This window comes from Bos taurus, chromosome 4, assembly GCF_002263795.3.
Source record: "Bos taurus isolate L1 Dominette 01449 registration number 42190680 breed Hereford chromosome 4, ARS-UCD2.0, whole genome shotgun sequence".
Lineage (NCBI taxonomy): Eukaryota > Metazoa > Chordata > Mammalia > Artiodactyla > Bovidae > Bos > Bos taurus.
In genome coordinates, this window is record NC_037331.1 from 28,811,008 (window position 1) to 28,833,409 (window position 22,402).

The 22,402-nt window shown below is 36.6% G+C and overlaps 1 protein-coding gene across 5 annotated transcripts in view; it reads right to left on the reverse strand.

Annotated features, from left to right (window-relative positions):
- MACC1 (MET transcriptional regulator MACC1) overlaps positions 1–22,402 on the reverse strand; it is a 101,669-nt gene that overhangs the window by 26,285 nt on the left and 52,982 nt on the right. For all 5 annotated transcript variants that reach the window (XR_009494195.1, XM_010804076.4, XM_010804075.4 and 2 more), the window contains 3 exons: positions 7,494–7,616; positions 3,929–5,964; positions 137–325 (listed from right to left, as the gene is read on the reverse strand). Coding sequence is in view for 4 of the 5 variants with exons in the window: in XM_010804076.4 (XP_010802378.1) it covers positions 137–325; positions 3,929–5,964; positions 7,494–7,608 (2,340 nt within the window). In the remaining variant the exon portion in view is untranslated. The remainder of the gene's footprint in view (positions 1–136; positions 326–3,928; positions 5,965–7,493; positions 7,617–22,402) is intronic.

Here is a 22,402-nt window from a genome sequence, read left to right on the forward strand (position 1 = left end):
GTTGTAGATTCAGTGATTTCAGTGAGTGGATCCTTTAGGACACTCCCTCAATCAGTTAGTATATGCAGTGGACTCTTGACTGCATTTGATTTACTTTGCTGCAGTTTTTTACTACCTAGATGAACAGAAATCTTACCTCTACAGCCAAATCTCCAGATTTTCCTTGGTGAGGAATTTCATATGCCTCCATTTGTCGCTTTGTGAGTCGCACTAACTTTTCAGCTAGTTCCCTCCAGCCTTTCCCAAGCTTGACAGCTGAAGTCAGAATAGCAGCCTCTTGGACAAGATGCACTACTAATCCTTGGCAATCAATCTTCAGCAGAGCCTGTAGCAACAACTACATGTCATAATTTAAAGCAAATAATTTGAACTTTTATCTAGAAATTAAATTTGTTATTACATATTCTGGAAACTGGCATCCTTTTTTTCACCACACATATATTTGAGTTTTCTAAAATTCAAAGAGTTGATTTACTTTTAAGCAAATCCAACAAGCAAAGTACAGAGGATACAAACTAGATCAGAATTAAGGGGAGTTTCAGGGCTAACTTGGTAACTAATTATAGGGCCTTAAGTAAACCACTCAACTAATATGTCTCTTAATATCCTTAATTACCAAAGGGGGAAGTTGAATTAGCCACTTCCAAAGATACCCTGAGGTTTTAGCAGTTAATAATTTATTAACCCATGATTATTCACTATACAAACAGTAATTACTTTCCTTCCAGAGGACTGGCTATAGGATTTCTAGAGTGAGCACACAGCTGTCGGTAAATACTACTTAATTTTTTAATCAAAATATGATTTAAAACTCCCCAGAATTATATGTGTTGCATAAAAATGAGAAACTTAGACAACCTTCAACAAAGCTATTGCTATTAATAACTTAAAAAATTAACTCTCTTCCTTTATCATCAATGTGCTGCTGCTGCTAAGTCGCTTGAAGTCATGTCCGACTCTGTGCGACCCCACAGACGGCAGCCCACCAGGCTCCCCCGTCCCTGGGATTTTCCAGGCAAGAGTACTGGAGTGGGTTGCCATTGCCTTCTCCGTACCATCAATGTAGTTAATGCTAAATTTAAATCACAAGGTATCAAATATAAAACACTTAGGTTTCAACGATGCAAAAGAGAAAACCTTCAGACTCTTTTTTCTTCCTTAATTAAGCACTGAGCTTTGTCAGTCGCCACGCATGTTTCAAACAAGTCTACGAGTTTCTCTTTTGTCTTGAATATATTTCTAAAGTACAAGATGAGATTTATCTATCTTTCTTTTCTGTTCAAATAAAAATGTTCAATAGTCCCTCATCATTTAATGGCACTTTAAAGCTTTTTACTTATTGTTTCATTATGAAACAATAAGTAAAAATGAATGACTGAGTGAAGCAACTATTAAAGTCCAAGGAATGTTCATTCTTATGGATGCATTAGGAGAACTACCCATGATCTCTATACATGGACTATATTTATCTGTAAATTTATGGAGAGGAGTTGTGACCTCAGGGAGAAGCAGTGCTGAGACAGCAGGCCCCTGAGGGTGCCTTTAGTAAACTGTGGAGTGGGTTTAGCTTATCCCAGTTCCTTGTTTTAAGGAAAATAAATTTGCACTTAAAAGTTATAAAACCTAAGTTTAAAATCCAACGCCACAAAGAATAGGAATTTAGATAAATCACAAAATGTCTCTATTTAATGACTTTTAAAATGGATACGATAGTAATACTACCCCATCTAACGCCCTAAAATCATTATGAAAGTTGAATTAGATGCTGAAGTTCTTAGAGTGTCAAATTCCAAAATACATAAAGACAGTCTTACTGTCTAGATATGATTAAGGAAATTGTAACCCACAATCTTTATAAGTTCATTTCCAGCTACTCCAAGCTGGAATCCCAAGTATACAATCCAAGAAAAAGGTACTCCTAATTCCATTGACTGTATAGTCCATGGGGTTGCAAAGAGTCGGAAGCAACTGAATGACTTTCACTTTCACTTTTCACTATACAAATAAAGTTTCAAGAGGTAGCATCTATACCATATGCTTCATCATCTTCTGGTTAGATAACTAGGCCTTAGCTCTTTCCTTTCAGAAATTTTGAAGCCTCCTACTCCCTTAAACGAGCTCTCCACCAGCACTGTCTAGTCAGTCACCAAAGTGACTCAACTATCATACACTAACATGGAGTAAGTGTAACCCAGCTTAAACTTTAAGACCATTTGGTCAATATAACCTTTTCTGCCACAAAGAGAAACAAGAAAGCAATTTTCAGTTCAAATTTTCATGGGTCCATGCTGAACACAAGCTATGAGAGGTCATGAGCTATAAATACCCCGGATTAAGTGAGGATGCATCACACCATCATAAAACCACCTATTTAATTGGATATTGGGTTTTAAAATTTTACCCTTCTCAGTATCACTGTAGAATCATAAAAACAATTGAAGAGTATCTGTGTGTGTGTTAGTTAGTCGCTCAGTCATTACTTGACTTTTTGCAACCCCATGAACTATAGCCCACCAGACTCCTCTGTCCATGGAATTTTCCAGGCAAGAATACTGGAGTGGGTTGCCATTCCCTTGTCCAGGGGATCTTCCTGACTCCGGGATTGAACCCAGAGCTCCCACACTGCGGGCAGATTCTTTACCATTTGAGCTACCCAGGAAGCCCATAAGCCCACATATATATATAGTATATATATACTATATACATATATAGTGTGTGTGTGTATATATATATATATGTATGTATGTATACCCTATATCATGTTAGCTATTGTTAACATCACAGAATAAACCCCTTGCCAAAAATGTTTTCTCCCATTTTGCACTTTGATTAAAACTTGACTCCTCTACATGAATCTGCCTCACCTAACATGAACCACTCATCTCTTATAGGCCACCAGTTTCGCAGTTATAATGATACTTACTACACACCAATACACATACTTAAATATCTTTATATATATATATATATGTACATTGTTAAAAACTTTATTTCAGGGAAATATAGTGGTTTTATGTTTTGGAACCAAAAAGATTTCAAATCCCATCTTTGATACTAACCAAATGGCAGATCTTGGGCAAGTTGCCCAACCTCCCAAGACTCTGTTTCCTCTATTTGAAGAAGGAGATACTAACTAGACTTATCCTGTATGTTGGTAAAATGGCCAAATGAAAGAGTATGTATACAGTGCTGGGCACAGTGCCAAATATATAGAGATCCTTAGGAAAGTGGTATATATCATTATTATTATTTATACAGTCACATTTTAGCCATTTTTAGAAATATGCTCTTGATTTTTTTTAATAAATTACTGAATATCCAAATACAAGGCAAAACAGTTCTTCATGTTTTTTATAGTTCTCTGCTGAGCCTTACACTGGGGTGAATGCTATGTTGAAAAAAACAGGATTCTTAGAGTACTATTAAAACATAAAGATTAAGAAGAGAATTAGCAATATCGCTTTTGGATTGTGATGCACCACATACATAAGACAAATGTTAAATTGCTAAAGTTAAGGACATCGGTGATATGTCTTAAAAACACTAAAAAGTGAGTCTACAACAATGCCCAAGTTAAGTAGTTTTGTTTCAGTTTTGTCTTATTTACTTTCATGTAATTGGAACTCCTCTGATATTTTAAGAGCTATCTAAATATTTGAGAGAGAAAAAAAGGATCTCTTAATTGTTATGTTTTAGCACAAACAGAATCTTTAATCTTCCATTAAAGGATGATCCTTGGGGGCCTAGTTTCTGGGAAAATCACAATTGAATGTCAAATCTAAGAAACTAGTTATATGATCTTGTACGCAAAGCTCTGTAGTGACTTCAATTAACTTGAGAAACTACTCTCATATGTTTACTTATAAGTATTGCCAAGTTAATAAAGTTCTCTACAGTAAGTAAATTCCTGTGATCAAGCAATACTCACCACAGTAAGTTCATAAAGAAACTTCCTGGCATTTCTATCTGCATGGCAATCTTCCTTTAACTTCTTTACAACATAAGCAACTTTTTCTGATTCTTTGTCTGCTTGTAGTTGATCAAAGTCTTCTAGTGCCAGATGTGAATAGCCTAGGACATAAGCTAAAACTTTCCAGTCATACACTTTTTCTGATACCAAGGTCAAGACAACTGAGTAGATGTAAGTCAGTTTTTTAAGAGGCAGGGTAATTTGTTCAAGAAGATTCCGGGTTGTGAAGACATTATCTGACATAGACATTACTTGTTCCTTTGCAATCACCCTGATGTTTTTGCAATGTAAAAGTCCAATCTTACCTCTCAGGACTCCCACATACCATTCTTTCACTTTGGACTGTCCAATGGCTTTTACTTTACCTTCTCCAAGAAGAGCTACTGTGTCCCCTTTGAAATATTCAAGTAAGTATTCAATCTTATTTTGTCTTATCACTGTCTTCTGGGTTATTCCATAGCTGGTAAAGTTCAATTTTTTGTCTTGAAATGTAGGATATTTAACATGCACAGTTGGTAATAAGGGAGAAGAGTTGATTTCCTTCTTCTTCTGCAAATCACTTGGCAGATTTGACAGACTTTTTAGGTTCGGAGCTGGATCAGGTGAAGTTATAAAGAACTGTGTAACTGGCCTACCACTGCGAGGCTCCACCTGAACACAGAAAACAAACAAGTGCATTTCTCTGGAGTCAACTAAAGAGAAGAAAAATTGTTGATGAACTGCTTGACCTGATTGCAAGTGCTTTTGCTTAACTTCTTTCCTTTTTCTTTCTGCTTTTACTTCAAAATCAGGATCACAGGATAAGACAGATATATTTAAATCTTGTGGCTTTTCAAGTAAGAAGGAATGCTTCCCCCAGAGCTGAAACACAACTGGAGATGTGTTGGGTTTCCCACCTTTTTTAATATCAGAGATAGTAAGCTTTCCTGGCATATAACTATGTCCACAAACTGTGAAAACAGCAGTGAAACTGGGGTGGATATATTTGGGTCCATAAATTCCAACTGAAATTGTTCTGTGGATATAATCCCAAATGGTGGCAACTGGTGATTGAGTACCTTTCGTTTGTGCGGCAACCACTAGATACATCACTTGACTTAAGTCTACTAGCTTGACCTGGATGGTGTCTTTATAAATGTAGCAGTTGTTTAATGCTTTGAAGGGGCCTTCTTTATCCAGACTGTGTAAACACACTATTTCTGCCATGACTTGGCTGAAAGGATCCCTTTTCACTTCAGCCCCAATTTTCATCTCCAGCAAAATGGCTTCCATTGTGTTAAGGTTGCCTAACATGATTTCCAACAGTGGGCTTATGGTGCATGAAAGGTCATGGTTAAGCTTTTGTGGAGGATCTAGAAAAGCCCTTAGAGATACTTCTTGGAATTCTCCCACAGCTACATGGCCTTGGGGCACATGAACAGTGATATCTGATTCAGGTAATTGTACTGACCCTCCTTGGTGGTTTAATTTGCAAACTACTGTAGTCTCTGCAACTTGTGTTTGGGCCCATCCAGGACTCTGATTAATTGTACTCAAATCTAGACAGGAACGGGCAAGGTGGCGGTGACTTAACCAAGCCATTTTATAAGCCTCTCGATCATTTCGAAGCCATTCTAAGTCTTGTTCTAAGATCTGGTCAAAGTTATGTATATTCTGATGGGCATGTGCTGTGTTATCCAAAATGTCCAAAAGTTCTGAAACACTTTTAGATCTTCCAGATTTCCTTGAGGAAGACTGCCTAAGCAACCGATGCACATCAAGTTCATCACCAGAGGAATCAAAAGAGTTTCCAGTTTCTATTTCTCTAAAAAAAAGAAGAGGATCTTCCTTCAAGATAGAAATATTATCTCTCTTCTGGTTATTTCTTAGCTGAGTTATATCATCCAAAAATGGGTTTGATGCAGACAGTTCATTCCAGAATGGATTTGTAGCACTGGAAGCATTACTGCCATGAAGTGTGAAATCCTCTGGCCAATCAAGAGGCAAACCTGGATCTGGACATTCGTGTTATTTAAACCAAAATAAAGCAAAACAAAGATGAAATGGCATTCTGAGATACAACCAAGATTAATTTTTACTATAGCTTAAAAATTGAAGAATTTTTATTTGTCTTTGATATCCAGTCTAAGTACTACAAAATCAATGTTAATTTCAGTCAAATTTTCATGTTGAGAGGAAAGAGAAATTGTTCGACCAGGTTATTTTGACTCTATGTAACATTATTTTATCTTAAGACACTATGATTTATAAACAAAAATATTTAGAAATTTCAATAATAATCATTTAACACATATTTGTGAAAATGACCCAGACTACATACATTTATGCCTTGTTTAATATATCATTTTCATAAATGAGTACCTCTGAAAAAACAGAATAATTTAGTCTATCATCCAGATTTTTCTAAATATACAGTGGTTGGTCTCATTACATCTAGATTATTTATTTAACATTTTCTTTCCTGATAACATTCAATATGTGAAAAATATCAAATATATCTCTACACAGCTAAAATGTTAAAAAAATAAACTAAAAGTGAACATTTCATGAAAATAAGCACTGAAAAAAATAGACCACCATTAGATTTACTACTTGAAGGAATTCACTGAGCTTTTTAAAGTTTAAAATGGCAAAGAACAGGCTTATTACCACCACAAAAGGGAAATACGCTGTTACTTTGGAAAGTGGATATTTTAAGAATCAGCAACACATTCAAATACTTATATATCAACTATAATGAATTTCTATATATCTCAAAAATACTGGAATATTTTTGTTTAGAGCAAATTATATTTGATCACTTTTTCAATAAATATTGATAATGATTCTGTTCGGAGAAGGCAATGGCACCCCACTCCAGTACTTTTGCCTAGAAAATCCCATGGACGGAGGAGCCTGCTAGGCTGCAGTCCATGGGGTCACTAGAGTCAGACACAACTGAGCGACTTCGCTTTTGGACTTTGTAAAATTGTGGCTGCTTTAGAGAAAATGAAAGCTAAAATAGAAAAAATGAGTTCAAGTAAGCTTTCAGACATTTTTGTTTGTTATATATAGAACTATATATTGATTGAAATTAATTTTAAGTGTCATATATTAAAAATGTTAAGATACATTTTGAAAAACAATTGCTGCATTTCTTTTATTTTTACACTTTTCTTCAAATCCAGGACCTTCAAACTCTCTTAAAACCTACATTTCCTCTGAGAATCTATTCAATTCTTTTATACTGGATTTGTTGGCCCACTGCAACCTACAGATGTCTCTTTAACCTCAAAATTCACTGTATTTACTGCATATACTGCTCATTTAATAAAGAACTTTGTCTCCTTATAATACTTATCATTACCTGTTTTATTTTATTTTGACTATTTTATTTTTCTCATCTTTTTAATGATAGTGTATTTCAATGATAAAGTTGTGATTTTACAATTCTCTTAATTGTTTGTAACACTTTTCAGAAGTAGTCCCCCAATAATTAGTCATGACGGGTAAAAATAATTTCAATAATTATAAATTCCTGTACCTGTAATATCACAATTTCTTGAGGATTTTCGGGCTTCCATGTCAAACAGATTTCCTTCAGACATACTTCGTGAAATTCCTCCTGACCAAAAATGGGCTTTTTCACTGGTTAACATTATTCCACCTACAAAGTAAACAATATATAGGCATATATATATATTATATATATGTATGTATATTTCTTATAAGATAATATAAACAGGTTGGCATAGAAACCAGACTCAAAGAAATCCACAGATTTAAATAGAAAACTACATATAAAAATACTCTACATAGATCCTCTACTTCTGGTAGGATGCTTGACTAGATATCCTGATACAGATATTAATACTCCATTGAAAAACACTCATATCCTAGATTAATAGCAACAAACAAACCTAGAAATGCATTAGGGATACTATACTATAAAAAAAGTAATAATGAAAAACCCAAGGATAACAAAAAAATAGTAATGAAATGAAACTCCACTAAATAAGCATTTCTTGTTTGATGACTGAAAAACTAAAAAAATCATTAAACTAGATATTCTCTCCAAATCTTCCTATAAATTCAATGCAGTTCAAGAAAAATCACATATTACATACATGTTTGTAACTTAGGCTGTTTTGAAAATTATGAAGAAAAGCAAAGAACTATTCAAGACAATCCAGAAGGACATGATAGAAGTGATGTGTGATACCAGATATCATAATTTATTAGAAATAAGTGCTAAGTAAGACAATGTGGATTGGAATACAAATATACTAAAGACACACAATATCCCCAGAAGTAGTATCACCCTCAAACAAGAATGTAATATTTATATATGATAGAGATAGGCAGGCAGAGCAGTGTGGAAATAGATAATTCAATAAACAGTGATGGTACAATTGATAGTTCATGCTGAAAAAAAATTACATTGATCATATGCAAAAATTTATTCTAAGAGATTTAAAGACTGAAAAGCAAAATTTTAAAAGTAGAGTCTAAGGATTTATCTTGATGCTGTTTAGAAACAATTTTTAAGCAAAGCACAAACACAAAGCAAACCATAAAAAAAAGAATGAGATATCCTATATAGCAAAGGACATTGTTCACAAAAAGTAAAAACACAAGCCAAAAACTGGGAGATGATATTTTCATTATATATGACTGAAGACGAAAAAAGGATTGGATTCCAACATATATTGAAGACTTCTACAAATCAATCAGCAAAATAAGACATTACAAAAAAAAATTGAAACAATATCTGAATAAGTATTTCTCACAAAAAGCATAAATAATCAATCCCTAAATATATTAAGATTGAAGGCAAGAGGAGAATGTTGTTCAGTTGCTAAGTTATGTCTGACTCTTTGCAACCCCATGGAGTTTAGCACATCTGGCTTCCTTGTCCATCACCATCTCCCGCAGCTTGCTCAAACTTATGTTCGTTGAGTCAGTGCTGCCATCCAACCATCTCATCCTCTGTCGTTTCCTTTTCTTCATGCCTTCAATCTTTTCCAGCATCAGGGTCTTTTCTAATGAGTCAGTTCTTCACATCAGGTAGCCAAAGTATTGGAGCTTCAGCTTCAGCATCAGTCCTTCCAAAGTATATTCTGAATTGATTTCCTTCAGGATTGACTAGTTTGATCTCCTTGCTGCCCAAGGGACACTCAGGAGTCTTCTCCAACACCACAGTTCAAAAGCATCAATTCTTCGGCACTCAGCTTTCTTTATGGTTCAACTCTCACATCCATACACGACTACTGGAAAAACCATAGCTTTGACTAGATGGGCCTTTGCTGGCAAAGTAATGTCTCTGCTTTTTAATATGCTGTCTAGGTTGGTCACAGCTTTTCTTCCAAGGAGCAAGCGTCTTTTATCATGGCTGCAGTTACCACCTGCAGTGATTTTGGAGCCCAATAAAATAAAGTCTGTCAGTGTTTCCATGTTTCCCATCTAATTTGCCATGAAGTGATGGGACAAGATGCCATGATCTTAGTTTATTAAATACTGAGTTTTAAGCCAGCTTTTTTACTGTCTCCTTTCACCATCATGAAGAGGCTCTTTAGTTCCTCTTCACTTTCTGACATAAGGATGGTGTCATTTGCATATATGAGGTTATTGATATTTTTCCCAACAATCTTGATTCCAGCTTGCAATTCATCCAGTCCAGCATTTTGCATGATGTACTCTGCATGTAAGTTAAATGAGCAGAGTGACAGTATACAGCCTTGACATACTTCTTTCCCATTTTGGAACCAGTCTGTTGTTTCATGTCCAGTTCTAACTGTCACTACTTTTTTATTTATTTATTTTTCATTGAAGGATAATTTCTTTATAGAATTTTGCTGTTTTCTGTGAAACCTCAACATGAATCAGCCATAGATATACATATATCCTCTTCCTTTTGAACCTCCCTTCCATCTCCCTCCCCATCCCACCACTCTTTGTTGACACAGAGTCCCTGTTTGAGTTTCCTGAGCCATATAGCAAATTCCAGTTGGCTATCTATTTTGCATATGGTAATATAAGTTTCCAAGTTACTCTTTACATACATCTCATCCTCTCCTCCCACTTCCCATGTCCATAAGTCTATTCTCTATGTCTGTTTCTCCACTGTTGTCCTGTAAATAAATTCTTCAGTACCATTTTTCTAGATTCCATATATATGCGTTAGAATATGGTATTTCTCTTTCTGACTTACTTCATTCTGTATAATAGGTTCTAGGTTCATCCACCTCACTAAAACTGATTCAGATGCATTCCATTTTATGGCTGAGTAATATTCCATTGTATATATGACCACTACTTCTTTAGCCATTCATTTGTCGATGGACATCTAGGTTGCTTCCATATTCTAGCTATTGTAAATAATGCTGCAATGAACAATAGGATACACGTGTCTTTTTCAATTTTTCTTTCCTCAGGTTAAATGCCTAGGAGTGGGATTGCTGGGTCATATGCTGGTTTTATTGATAGTTTTTTAAGGAATCTCTATACTTCCATAGCGGCTGTATCAATTTACATTTCCGCAAACAGTGCAAGAGTGTTCCCGTTTCTCCATACCTTCTCCTGATTTATTGTTTGTAGACTTTTTGATCATGGCCATTCTGACTGGAGTGAAGTGATATCTCACTGTAATTTTGATTTGCATTTCTCTAACAATGAGTGATGTTGAGCATCTTTTCTTTCATGTGTTTGTTAGCTATTTGGATGTCTTCTTTGGAGCAATGCCTGTTTGGGTCTTTATCCCACTTTTTGATTGGGTTGTTTGTTTTTCTGGTATGAGTTGTATGAGCTGCTTGTATATTTTAGATATTAATCCTTTGTCAGTTTTTTCATTTTCTATTATTTTCTCCCATTCTCAGGGTTGTCTTTTCTCCTTGCTTAGAGTTTATTTGCTGTCCAAAAGGTTTTAAGTTAAATCATGTCCCACTTGTTTGCTTTTGTTTTTATTTCCATTACTCTAAGAAGTGGGTCATAGAGGATCTTGCTTTGATTTATGTCATCGACTGTTCTGCCTATGTTTTCCTCTAAGAGTTTTATAGTTTTTGGTTTTACATTTAGGTCTTTAATCCATTCTGAGTTTATCTTTGTGTATGGTGTTAGGAAGTGTTCTAATTTCATTCTTTTACATGTAGCTGTTCAGTTTTCCCAGCACCATTTATTGAAGAGGCTGTCTTTGCCCCATTGTATATTCTTGCCTCCTTTGTCAAAAATAAGGTACCCATAGGTGCATGGGTTTATTTTTGGGCTTTCTATCTTGTCCATTGGTGTATATTTCTGTTTTTGGCCAGTGCCATATTGTCTTGATGACTGTAGCTTTGTAGTATAATCTGAAGTCAGGAAGGTTGATTCCTCCAGCTCCATTCTTTCTCAAGATTGCTTTGGCGATTCAGGGTCTTTTGTATTTCCATATGAATTGTGAAATTTTTTGTTCTAGTTCTGTGAAAAATGCCAATGGTAACTTGATAAGGATCGCATTGAATCTGTAGATTGTGTTTGGTAGCATAGTCATTTTCACAATATTGATTCTTTCTACCCAGGGACATGGAATATCTCTCCATCTGTTTATATCATCTTTGATTTCTTTCAATAGTGACTTATACTTTTCTGTGTTCAGTTCTTTTGTCTCCTTAGGTAGGTTTATTCCTAGATATTTAATTATTTTTGTTGCAGTGGTGAATGGGATTAATTCCTTGATTTCTCTTTCTGATTATTCATTGTTAGTATACAGAATTGCAAGTGATTTCTGTGTATTGATTTTGTATCCTGCAACTTTGCCAAATTCACTGATTAGCTCTAGTAATTCTCTGATACTATCTTTAGGGTTTTCTGTGTACAGTATCATGTCATTTGCAAACAGTAAGAGCTTTATTTCTTCTTTTCTGATATGGATTCCTTTTATTTATTTGTCATCACTGTTCGCTGTAGCTAGGAATTCCAGAACTATGTTGAATAATAGTGGCAAAAGTGGACACCCTTGTCTTATTCCTGATCTTAAGGGGAATGCTTTCAGTTTTCACCATTGAGAATAATATTTACTGAAACTCCAGTACTTTGGCCACCTCATGCGAAGAGTTGACTCATTGGAAAAGACTCTGATGCTGGGAGGGATTGGGGGCAGGAGGAGAAGGGGACGACAGAGGATGAGATGGCTGGATGGCATCACTGACTCGATGGACGTGAGTCTGAGTGAACTCCGGGAGTTGGTGATGGACAGGGAGGCCTGGCATGCTGCAATTCACAGGGTCACAAAGAGTCAGACACGACTGAGTGACTGAACTGAACTATCATATATGATCTTTACAATGTTGAGGTAAGTTCCTTCTATGCCCAGTTTTTGAAGAGTTTTCATCATAAATGGGTGCTGAATTTTGTCAAAGACTTTTTCTGCATCTATTGAGATTATCATATGGTTTTTATCTGCCAACTTGTTAATATGGTGTATCACATTGATTGATTTGCATATATTGAAGAATCCTTGCATTCCTGGAATAAACCCAACTTGATCATGGTATACAAGCTTTTTGATGTGTTGCTGAATTCTGTTTGCTAAAATTTTGTTGAGGATTTTTGCATCTATGTTCATCAATGATATTGGCCTGTAGTTTTCTTTTTTGTGTGTTGTTTTTGTCTGGTTTTGGTATCAAGGTGATGGCTTGGAAGCGTCCCTTCCTCTGCAATTTTTTGAAAGAGTTTTAGAAGGATAGGCATTAGCTCTTCTCTAAATGTTTGGCAGAACTCTCCTGTGAAGCCATCTGATCCTGGGCTTTTGTTTTGGGGAGATTTTTGATCACAGCTTCAATTTCAGTGCTTGTAATAGGGTTGTTCATAATTTCTATTTCTTCCTGGTTCAGTCTTGGAAGATTGAACTTTTCTAAGAATCTGTCCATTTCTTACAGTTTATCTATTTTATTGCCATGTAGTTGTTCATAATGGTCTCTTATAAGCCTTTGCATTTCTGCATTGTTTTTTGTAACCTCTGTTTTTTCATTTCTAATGTTGTTGATTTGATTCTTCTCTCTTTTTTTCTTGATGAGTCTGGCTAAAGTTTTGTCAATTTTGTTTATCTTCTCAAATAACCAGCTTTTAGTTTTATTAATCTTTATTTTTGTTTCTTTCATTTCTTTTTCATTTATTTCTCCTTGGATCTTTATGATTCCTTTCCTTCTATTAATTTTTTTTTCTTTCTGTTCTTCTTTTCCAGTTGTTTCAGGTTTAAAATTAGGTTATCTATTTGATGTTTTTCTTTATCCTTGAGGAAGTATTGTATTGTTATAAACTTCCCTCTTTAGCTGTGCTTTTGCTACATCCCATAGGTTTTGAGTTGTTGTTTTTTCATTGTCATTTGTTTCTAGAAATTTTTTGATTTCTCTTTTGATTTCTTCAGTAACCTGTTGGATTATTTAGAAATGTGTTGTTTAATCTCCATGTGTTTGTGTTTCTTACAGTTTTTTTTCTTGTAATTGATATCTAGTCCCATAGCATTATGGTCTGAGAAGATGCTTGATACGATTTCAATTTTCTTAAATTTCCTGGGGTTTGATTTGTGACCCAAGAAGTGGTCTATCCTGGAGAATGTTCCAGGTGCACTTGAAAAGAAGGTGTATTCTTCTGTACTTGGATAGAATGTCCTGAAGATATCAATGAGATTCACCTCATCCAATGTATCATGTAAGACTTCCGTTTCCTTATTAATTTTCTGTTTTGATGATCCGTCCATTGGTGTGAGTGGGGTGTTAAGGTCTCCTACTATTATTGTGTTACTGTCAATTTCTCCTTTTATGTCTGTCTATGTGCTTTTCTTATGTATTGAGGTGCTCCTATGTTGGGTGCATAGTTATTTACAATTGTTATGTCTTCCTCTTGGGTTGATCCCTTGATCATTATACAGTGTCCTTCCTTTTCTCTTGTAATCTTCTTCAAGGTCTATTTTGTCTGCTATGAAGATTGCTACTCCAGCTTTCTTTTGCTTCCTATTTGCATGGAATGTATTTTTCCATCCTCTCACTTTCAGTCTATATGTGTCTTGAGGTCTGAAGTGGGTTTCTTGCAGATGGCATATATATGGGTCTTCTTTTTGTATCCATTCAGCCAACCTGTGTCTTTTGGCTGGAACATTTAATCCATTTACATTTAAAGTAATTATTGATATATATATATATATATATATATATATATATATATATTCCTATTGCCATTTTCTTACTTGTTCAGGGTTGATTCTGTAAATCTTTTTTCTTTTCTTGTATTTCTTGACTATATAAGTCCCTTTAACATTTGCTGTAAAGTTGGTTTGGTGGTACTGAATTCTCTTAACTTTTGCTTGCCTGAAAAACTTTTTATTTCTCCATCAAATTTGAATGAGAGTCTTGCCAAGTACATTTTTCCTTGCCAGGTAGATTTTTCCCTTTCAATACTTTAAATATATCCTGCCATTTCCTTCCAGCCTGCAGAGTTTCTGCTGAAAGATCAGCTGTTAAGCATATGGGGTTTCCCTTATGTGTTACTTGTTGCTTTTCCCTTGCTGCTTTTCATATTCTTTCTTTGTGTTTAGTCTTTGTTAGTTTGATTAGTATGTGTCTTGGCATGTTTCTCCTTGGGTTTATCCTGTATGGGACTCTTTGTGCCTCTTGGACTCGATGGACTATTTTCTTTTCCATGTTGTGGACATTTTAACTATAATCTCTTAAAAATTTTCTCATACCCTTTTTCTCTTCTTCTTCTTCTTGGACACCTATAATTTGAATGTTGGTGTGTTTGATATTGTCCCAGAGGTCTCTGAGATGGTCCTCAGTTCTTTTCATTCTTTTTACTTTATTTAGTTCTTCAGAAGTTATTTCCACCATTTTATCTTCCACCTCACTGATTCGTTCTTCTGCTTCAGACAGTCTGTTATTGATTCCTGCTAGAGTATTTTTCATTTCAGTAATTGTGCTGTTTGTCTCTGTGTGTTTATTCTTTAATTCTTCTAATTCTTTGTTAATTGATTCTTGCATTTTCTCCATTTTGTTTTCAAGGTGTTTGATCATCTTTACTATCATTATTCTGAATTCTTTTTCAGATAGTTTCCCTATTTCCTCTTCATTTATTTAGATGTCTGTGTTTCTAGTTTGTTCCTTCATTTGTGCAGTATTTGTCTGCCTTTTCTTTTTTTTAATTTAATTTTATTTTTTAACCTTCATTATTTATTTTTTTAAGTTATTGTGTTTGAGGTCTCCTTTTCCTAGGCTTCAAAGAAAATTGAATTATTTCCTTGAAGAAGGTTGAATTCTTTCTTCCTTTTGGTTTCTGCCCTCCTATGGTTGCTCCAGTGGTTTGTGTAAGCTTTGTAAAGGGCGAGATTTGTGCTGAGATTTTGTTTGTTTGTTTGTTTTTCCTCTAATGGGCAAGGCTGAGCAAGGTGGTACTCCTGTCTGTTGATGATTGGGTTTGTATTTTTGTTTTGTGTGTTATTCAGATGAAGTGTCATACACAGGCTGCTACTGGTGGTTGGGTGATGCTAGGTCTTGTATTCAAGTGATTTCCTTTGTGTGAGTTCTCACTATTTGATACTCCCCAGGGTTAGTTCTCTGGCAGTCTAGGGTCTTGGAGTCAGTGCTCCCACTCCAAAGGCTCAGGGCTTGATATCTGCTCAGGAACAAACATTCCACAAGTGGTTTGTTATGGCATTAAGTGAGATTAAAACAAATATCCAAAAACAAGAAACCAATGATGAACTCCAGATAAATGGCAGTTACAAAATCAGGCAAATAATAATTAAAATAATGGGATATACATATACACCCATGAGCAAAGTCAAAAGAGACCAACAAAAATAAAGTACAGTAGATTGATGCAGAGAACAAAGGAAAGAAAAAATTATATATACCAGTTAAGAACAAAACTAACTAAAGCACAGATTGGAAAATAAAACTAAAGCAAAGTGCTTAGTGGGAAATAAAGAAATGAAAACAAAGCTAAAAAATATGTTGAGAGAAAAGGAAAGAAAGAAAAGAAAGAATAGATATGCAAAATTAAATAGAGGTAGATTTGTATACATTATAGATTAACTGCAAGGGGAAAAGAACAGTAGAAAAGGAAAATAAAGGGATACATCTAGAAAAATATAATAGGTTTAAAAAATTAAAAATTAAAAGTATAAAAAAGAGAAAAAAAATGAGAAGAAAAAGAATAAAGAAAAAAAAAAAAGTAAAACTCCACAGAACTGCAAAAACCCAACAAAGAGGCAGAGGTTTATAACAACAATAAAAAGTGTAACTGAATATACACATATAAATATACACCCATAAGCAAAATCAAAACAGTCCAACAAAAATAAAGTACAAATAGATTGACCCAGTGAACAAAGGAAATCAAAAATTATATCTACCAGAACAAAACTAAAGCACAAACTGGAAGACAAAACTAAAGCAAAGTGCCAACTGGGGAATAAAGCAATCAAAATAAAACTAACAAATCTGTTGAGAGGAAAGGAGAGAAGGAAAGGCAAGAGTAGATATGCAAAGTTAAATAGAGGTAGATAAAGAAGATTTATATATGTTAAAGATTAACTGCAAGAGGAAAAGAACAGTAGGAAAAGCAAACAAAGGAATAAATGCAGAAAAAAATAATAGGTTTAAAAATTAAAATTTAAAAAAGAGAAAATAAAAAAGGAAACCTCCACAGCTGCAAAAGCCCAACGTACAGGCAGAGGTTTATAACAATAAAAATGTGACTTAAAAAAAAAAAGCTCAAAAGCTTAATTGGATTTCTTAGTACCAATAAAATCGACAATTACAACGGGGGGGGGGGGAGGAAAAAAAGAACAGAAAAGAAAAAAATATCGAGAAGAATCTACAGAACAACTCAAAAAATAAGAATAGTAAATGTTTTTCTTGAGTCTCTGCTGTCAGAGTCCTTTCCCTCGCTGGGAGTCACAGTCCACCTCACCTCCCTAGGATGCCCTCCAACACTGTGCTGATCTCTGGACCTGCTGTGGGGGCAGCTCAGATTTTAATCTGGTCCTACTCCTGTCTGTCTTGCCTTCAAGGTCCACAGCTATCAGAGCTATTGCATTTTCTTTTGTGGGAGCTCTCAATGGCCTTTTATATATTGCATAGACACAAAGTCTGCCTAGTTGATCATGTGGATTTAATCTGCAGCTTGAACAGCTGTTTTGAAGGTTTTGGGTATTCTTCCTTAGCCACACTGCCCCTGAGTTTCAATTGTGGTTTTATTTCTACCTCTGCATGTGGGTTGTCCATTGGTGTTTAGCTCCTGAGGCTTCCCTGAAGGACCTGGATTTGCCTCTGTGAGGGCCAGGTGCGGAGGTGGTGCAGCTGTTTGGTTCCCAGGGGTTCTGTCAGCACCAGGTACTCAAAGGGGCTGACAGCGAGGGTAGCAGGAAAAATAATGCTCTAGAAGAGTATTGGCCAATACCCTTTAGTATTCTTGCTTGGAGAACCCCCTCTCTGAAACAGAAGCCTGGCAGGCCACAATCCACAGGTTCGCAAAGAGTCGGACACAACCGAAGCGACCCTGAGTGCATAGACTCAAGAATTTTTTTGCCTGTGGCAGCTCTGCCCCAGTGAGAGTTGAGTGTGAAGGTAGAACAGCTGCTTGGCTTGCAGGGACCCTGGTGGAGCCAAGTGTGCAGGGACATGGACTGCCTCCAACGCAGGAGTTATGGCCCATCAGCGTCTTTTTGAGCCTCTTGTAGCTGGCAATCAGAAAGCCTCTTTGGTCAGTCTTTCTCTATAGCTCCGCCCGTTCAGGCACAAGAGGGGGCCCCCTTGACTGGGGTTTACTCTGTAGATTGGCGCATCAGTCACTTTAAGGAGCACTCTGGGTGGGGTCCTACTCTGTAGTTCAGTGCGTCAGGTGTTTGATGGGCCAGCCTCTCTATTGTTCAGCTGCCAGTGCTGGTGTGTGGAGAGAGAAAGGCTATGGTGATGTTTCTACCTGCTACACATGACTCAGCAGCATCGCCTTGCTTCCATGGCTGCCTGGATTTCCTCCACAGGCATTTCCCACCATGATCTCCTCCCTCATATCCCCTCAATCCGTCTCTCTGGGGTCAACAGCAGCCCTCGCCCTGGGATTGTCCCACAATCCCTAAACTCCAGCTCCCAGCCACTGTGCCTTCCAGGGGACCAGCATTCCTGTCCAGGTGCATATGGCTGCAGCAAGGACTGCCTGATTCTCATTCCATTTAGGCTGCCACAGATCAGCTGTTTCACTCTCAGCCTTAAATGTTTCTCCTCTGACTCAGACAATTGCCCCGACATGGGGATCGGACCTCTGCTTCAGTTCCCCCACCCATGGAGGGCAGGTCCAGTCCTACGAACACTCCTGTTTTCCCCCCTAGTTCCTTCATCCTACCAAGCTTTGCATGATTCTATATATTCTTTTCCACTGGTCAGGTACTCCTGTCCCCTCTCACCTGGTGTTCTCCATGCACTTCTATGTCTGAAGGTGTATTCCTATTTGTATCTGTGGAGAGAGATATATTCCACGTCCACCTATTCCTCTACCACCTTGTTCTCTAATTGTTGCTTCTTGACCTGCATGCAGGTTTCTCAGGAGGCAGGTAAGGTGGTCTGGTATTCCCATCTCTTAAAGAAATTTCCACAGTTTGTTGTGATCCACAGAGTCAAAAGCTTTAGCGCAGTCAATGAAGCAGATGTTTTTTCTGGAATTTTATTGCTTTTTCTATGACCCAATGGATGTTGGCAATTTGATCTCTGGTTCTTCTACCTTTTCTAAATCTAGGTTGAATATCTGCAAATTCTCAGTTCAAGTACTGGTGAAGCCTAGCTTGTAGAATTCTGAGCATTATTTTGCGAGTGTGTGAGATAAGTGCAATTGTGCAGTAGTTTGAACATTCTTTGGCATTGTCTTTCTTTGGGATTGAAATAAAAATTGACCTTTTCCAGTCCTGTGGCCATGTGTGAGTTTTCCAAATTTTCTGGCATATTCAGTGCAGCAAGTTAACAGCATCATCTTTTAGGACTTGAAACAGCTCAGATGGAATTCCATCACCTTCTCTAGCTTTGTTTATGGTGATTGTTCCTAAGGCCCACTTGACTTCACACTCCAGGATGTCTGGCTCTAAGTGAATGATCACACCATCATGGTTTTCTGGGTCATTATGATCTTTTTTGTATAGTTCTTCTGTGTATTCTTGCCACCTCTTGTTAATATCAAACAAATATATTAAAATATGCTCAATTTATCAGTAATCAGGGAAATGCTAAATGATGCCACATGAGATACAATTTTCAACCATGAAATCTGGAAAAATTTTAAAATCTGGCAACACTAATTATTGGAAAAGATGAGGAGCACAGCAAATTTTTATACACTCCTAGTAGACAAAGGCAATAGCACCCCACTCCAGTACTTTGCCTGGAAAATCCCATGGATGGAGGAGCCTGGTAGGCTGCAGTCCATGGGGTCGCTAAGAGTCAGACACGACTGAGCGACTTCACTTTCACTTTTCACTTTCCTGCATTGGAGAAGGAAATGGCAACCCACTCCAGTGTTCTTGCCTGGAGAATCCCAGGGACAGGGGAGCCTGGTGGCTGCCGTCTATGGGGTCACACAGAGTCGGACACGACTGAAGTGACTTAGCAGCAGTAGACGTGTCAATAAGCACAACCACTTAGAAAGCAATCTAGTATTATCTAGGAAAGATGCTTACGGTATATGTGTGTGTGTGTGTGTGTGTATGCGCGCTCAGTCCTGTCTGACTCTTTGCGGCCCTATAGACTGTAGCCTGCCAGGCTCCTCTGCCCATGCGATTTCCGAGACAAAAATGGGGTGCCATTTTCTATTTCAGGGATCTTTCCCACCTGGGCCTCATGGATTGCAGGTGCATTCTTTACCACTAGCACCACCTGGGATGGTGGTACCTAGCAATTTTAATCCCAGTTATTTGTTTCTAGTAAACCTTGCATATGTGCATTAGAAGAAATATATAAGAATGTTCTCTATATATTTATCAAAAAACTAGAATCAATCAAAATATCCTTTGCTATATAAATTAATAAACTGTGGTGTTATAATACAATGGAGTATCATGCAACTATGAAAACAGACAAATTACAAGTAAAGGTATCCGTATGTACTAACTGTAGACTGGCATTGCTGAGCTTCAGCTTTCTTTACGTATATGTTTTCTCTGAAACCTATGACAACAGTGAAAAATAGGTATATTAAATCAGATTTCATAGAGTCCAAAAATGAATCTTAGCCACGGGACATAAGTAACCTACAAGATCGAATAGCTGGTGAGTGGCTGACCAGTCATAATTACTCATGCACATTGCAGCTATCCCATACACTCCATAATGCAAGCTGCCATACCCTTTCTCAGACTCAAGGTTCCCAACAATCTATTCTGAGACTACCCTACCTTCCAGTTCCAGTTTCCACTGTTGCTTAATCTTGCTTCCTGTTGTCCATCTGTTAACCACAGCTCCTTCACCTCTCACTTGTCTTTTTTGCCACACATTACTTTCAAGTTCTTGACATTTCACTTCAAAAACTTTTTTTAAGAAATAAAAAAAAAAGAAATAAAAAGCCTTTTCTGATATAAAAGAAAAAAAATTAAAGAGGAGAAAGAATAGGGGAGGAAGGAAAAGAAAAGAAAAAGGAGGGCCTTCCCTGCCAGTCCACTGGTTAAGACTCCCTCCATGTTCCCAATGGAGGTGAAGCAGGTCCAGTCTGACTGGGCAGCTAAGACCCCACACACTGTGTGGCATGGCCAAAGAAAAGGAAGGTGGAGAAAAAAAAGGAAAAAGTGGTCATATTTCCAAACATGGTGTATAAGCAAATGCAAAAATTATCTCATTAAAATATGGTGCAATAGCAGGTTTTTTTCTCTAACAGGTGAAGCCACATAGAAAGTTCTGGTGAAAAGCAGAATTATATGTGCATTTTATACTGAACCTTGTTTCCTGGCAGATTCTCAAAATTCTCTGGTTGATTTTGCAAAATGTAATGCCCAATACTAAAATCCTTAGAACACTTTGAAATAGTGTAGCCAAAACTTTAAAACAGGAAAACTAAGTTCACATCCTTCAGTAAAATTAAGCAAATTAAAACGGGGGAAAATACTTAAATATAAAAAGTATTTTTCAAACAGATAAAGTACATTTTAAATGGAAAACCAGTTTAGACAGAAATCTTCCTAAACTCTTTAATTTCTTACAGAAAAAAGAAAGGAATAATTTATACCAAGGATTATTTAGCAGCATATAACCCTTGATGTAAAACATAATTATAACCCAATGGAATACAGTGAGAATATCTCAACCATGTAAGAACCAGGAATGGTGCCTATGACATTATGCTCCTGTAGGATCATAACTCCTCACAAAGGGACAAGGTGGTTGTGCTGGAATTCTTTGTGGAGTAGTCCTCTTCTCCAGTCACCTAAGAAGATCTTCACTGTCATTTAAGCCAGTAGTTGTAAAATGCAACCCTACTAGAATGACATGGAAGGCTTAAACAAACACCAAACAAAACAGTTCGCTGGAGCCACCCCATCAGCCCTTCTAATCTGTTAACAGAAGGGCTGGGGTTGCACTTGAGAATTTGCTTTTTTAAGGAAGTGGCCAAGTGATAGGATGCAGTGGTTCTGGTGTAGCGGAGGACACATTTTAAGAATCGCGTTCTAAAAACCACCCTGCTGATTTCTTTCCCAATAGATTTCTCCTATCTTCTGGCTGTTCCCACTACCCCTCAGCAGATCTTTCTTTTTGTAATTTTTTTTCTGTATAAACATACACACAGGATAACACACACACACACACATGCACACACACCTCACTGGACTTTCTCCTAAATCTGGAATTCTTTTCCTATAAATGTAGGGACAGGCAGTATAAGGGAAAAGCTCTTGACTGGAAGGAACATGGTGCCGGCATGCAGAGGGCAGTGCATGTTTACACAGGTGCAAACAGCACTAGGCACATTTATCATTTATTTCCTTGTGTTTTCTTCTAGTTAAACTTTACACTCAGTTGTAATTGCTGTTGGAAATGGGAAATTTTAAACTTCATCTAAAGAAGCATGAAGTCAGTCTTTTTTGGAATGAATAAGTAAGAAAAGAGCAATCTAGTTCCTTACTAACTTAACTGGGGACATGCTCTTGCCAGTATGCTTTTACAACACAATTATTCTGATTCAACATGATCTACTTTTATTTTTTTCTTAAAGAACCAATGAGAAAAGTTTTGATCTTCATTTATTTTACTTTTTCAATTAGGCCTTAAGTGACCAAGAAAATTTACCGACTGTATAACTTAGTAAAAGATTGCAGATTTTTTTCAGAAGGGGGCAGTGTTTCCAAGAGTAACCTGGGAAGCAGTACCATTTAAAAGAATTACTCCTTTAAAATGCATTCTTTTGACTGGTGTGAAATGGTACCTCATAGTGGTTTTGATTTGCATTTCT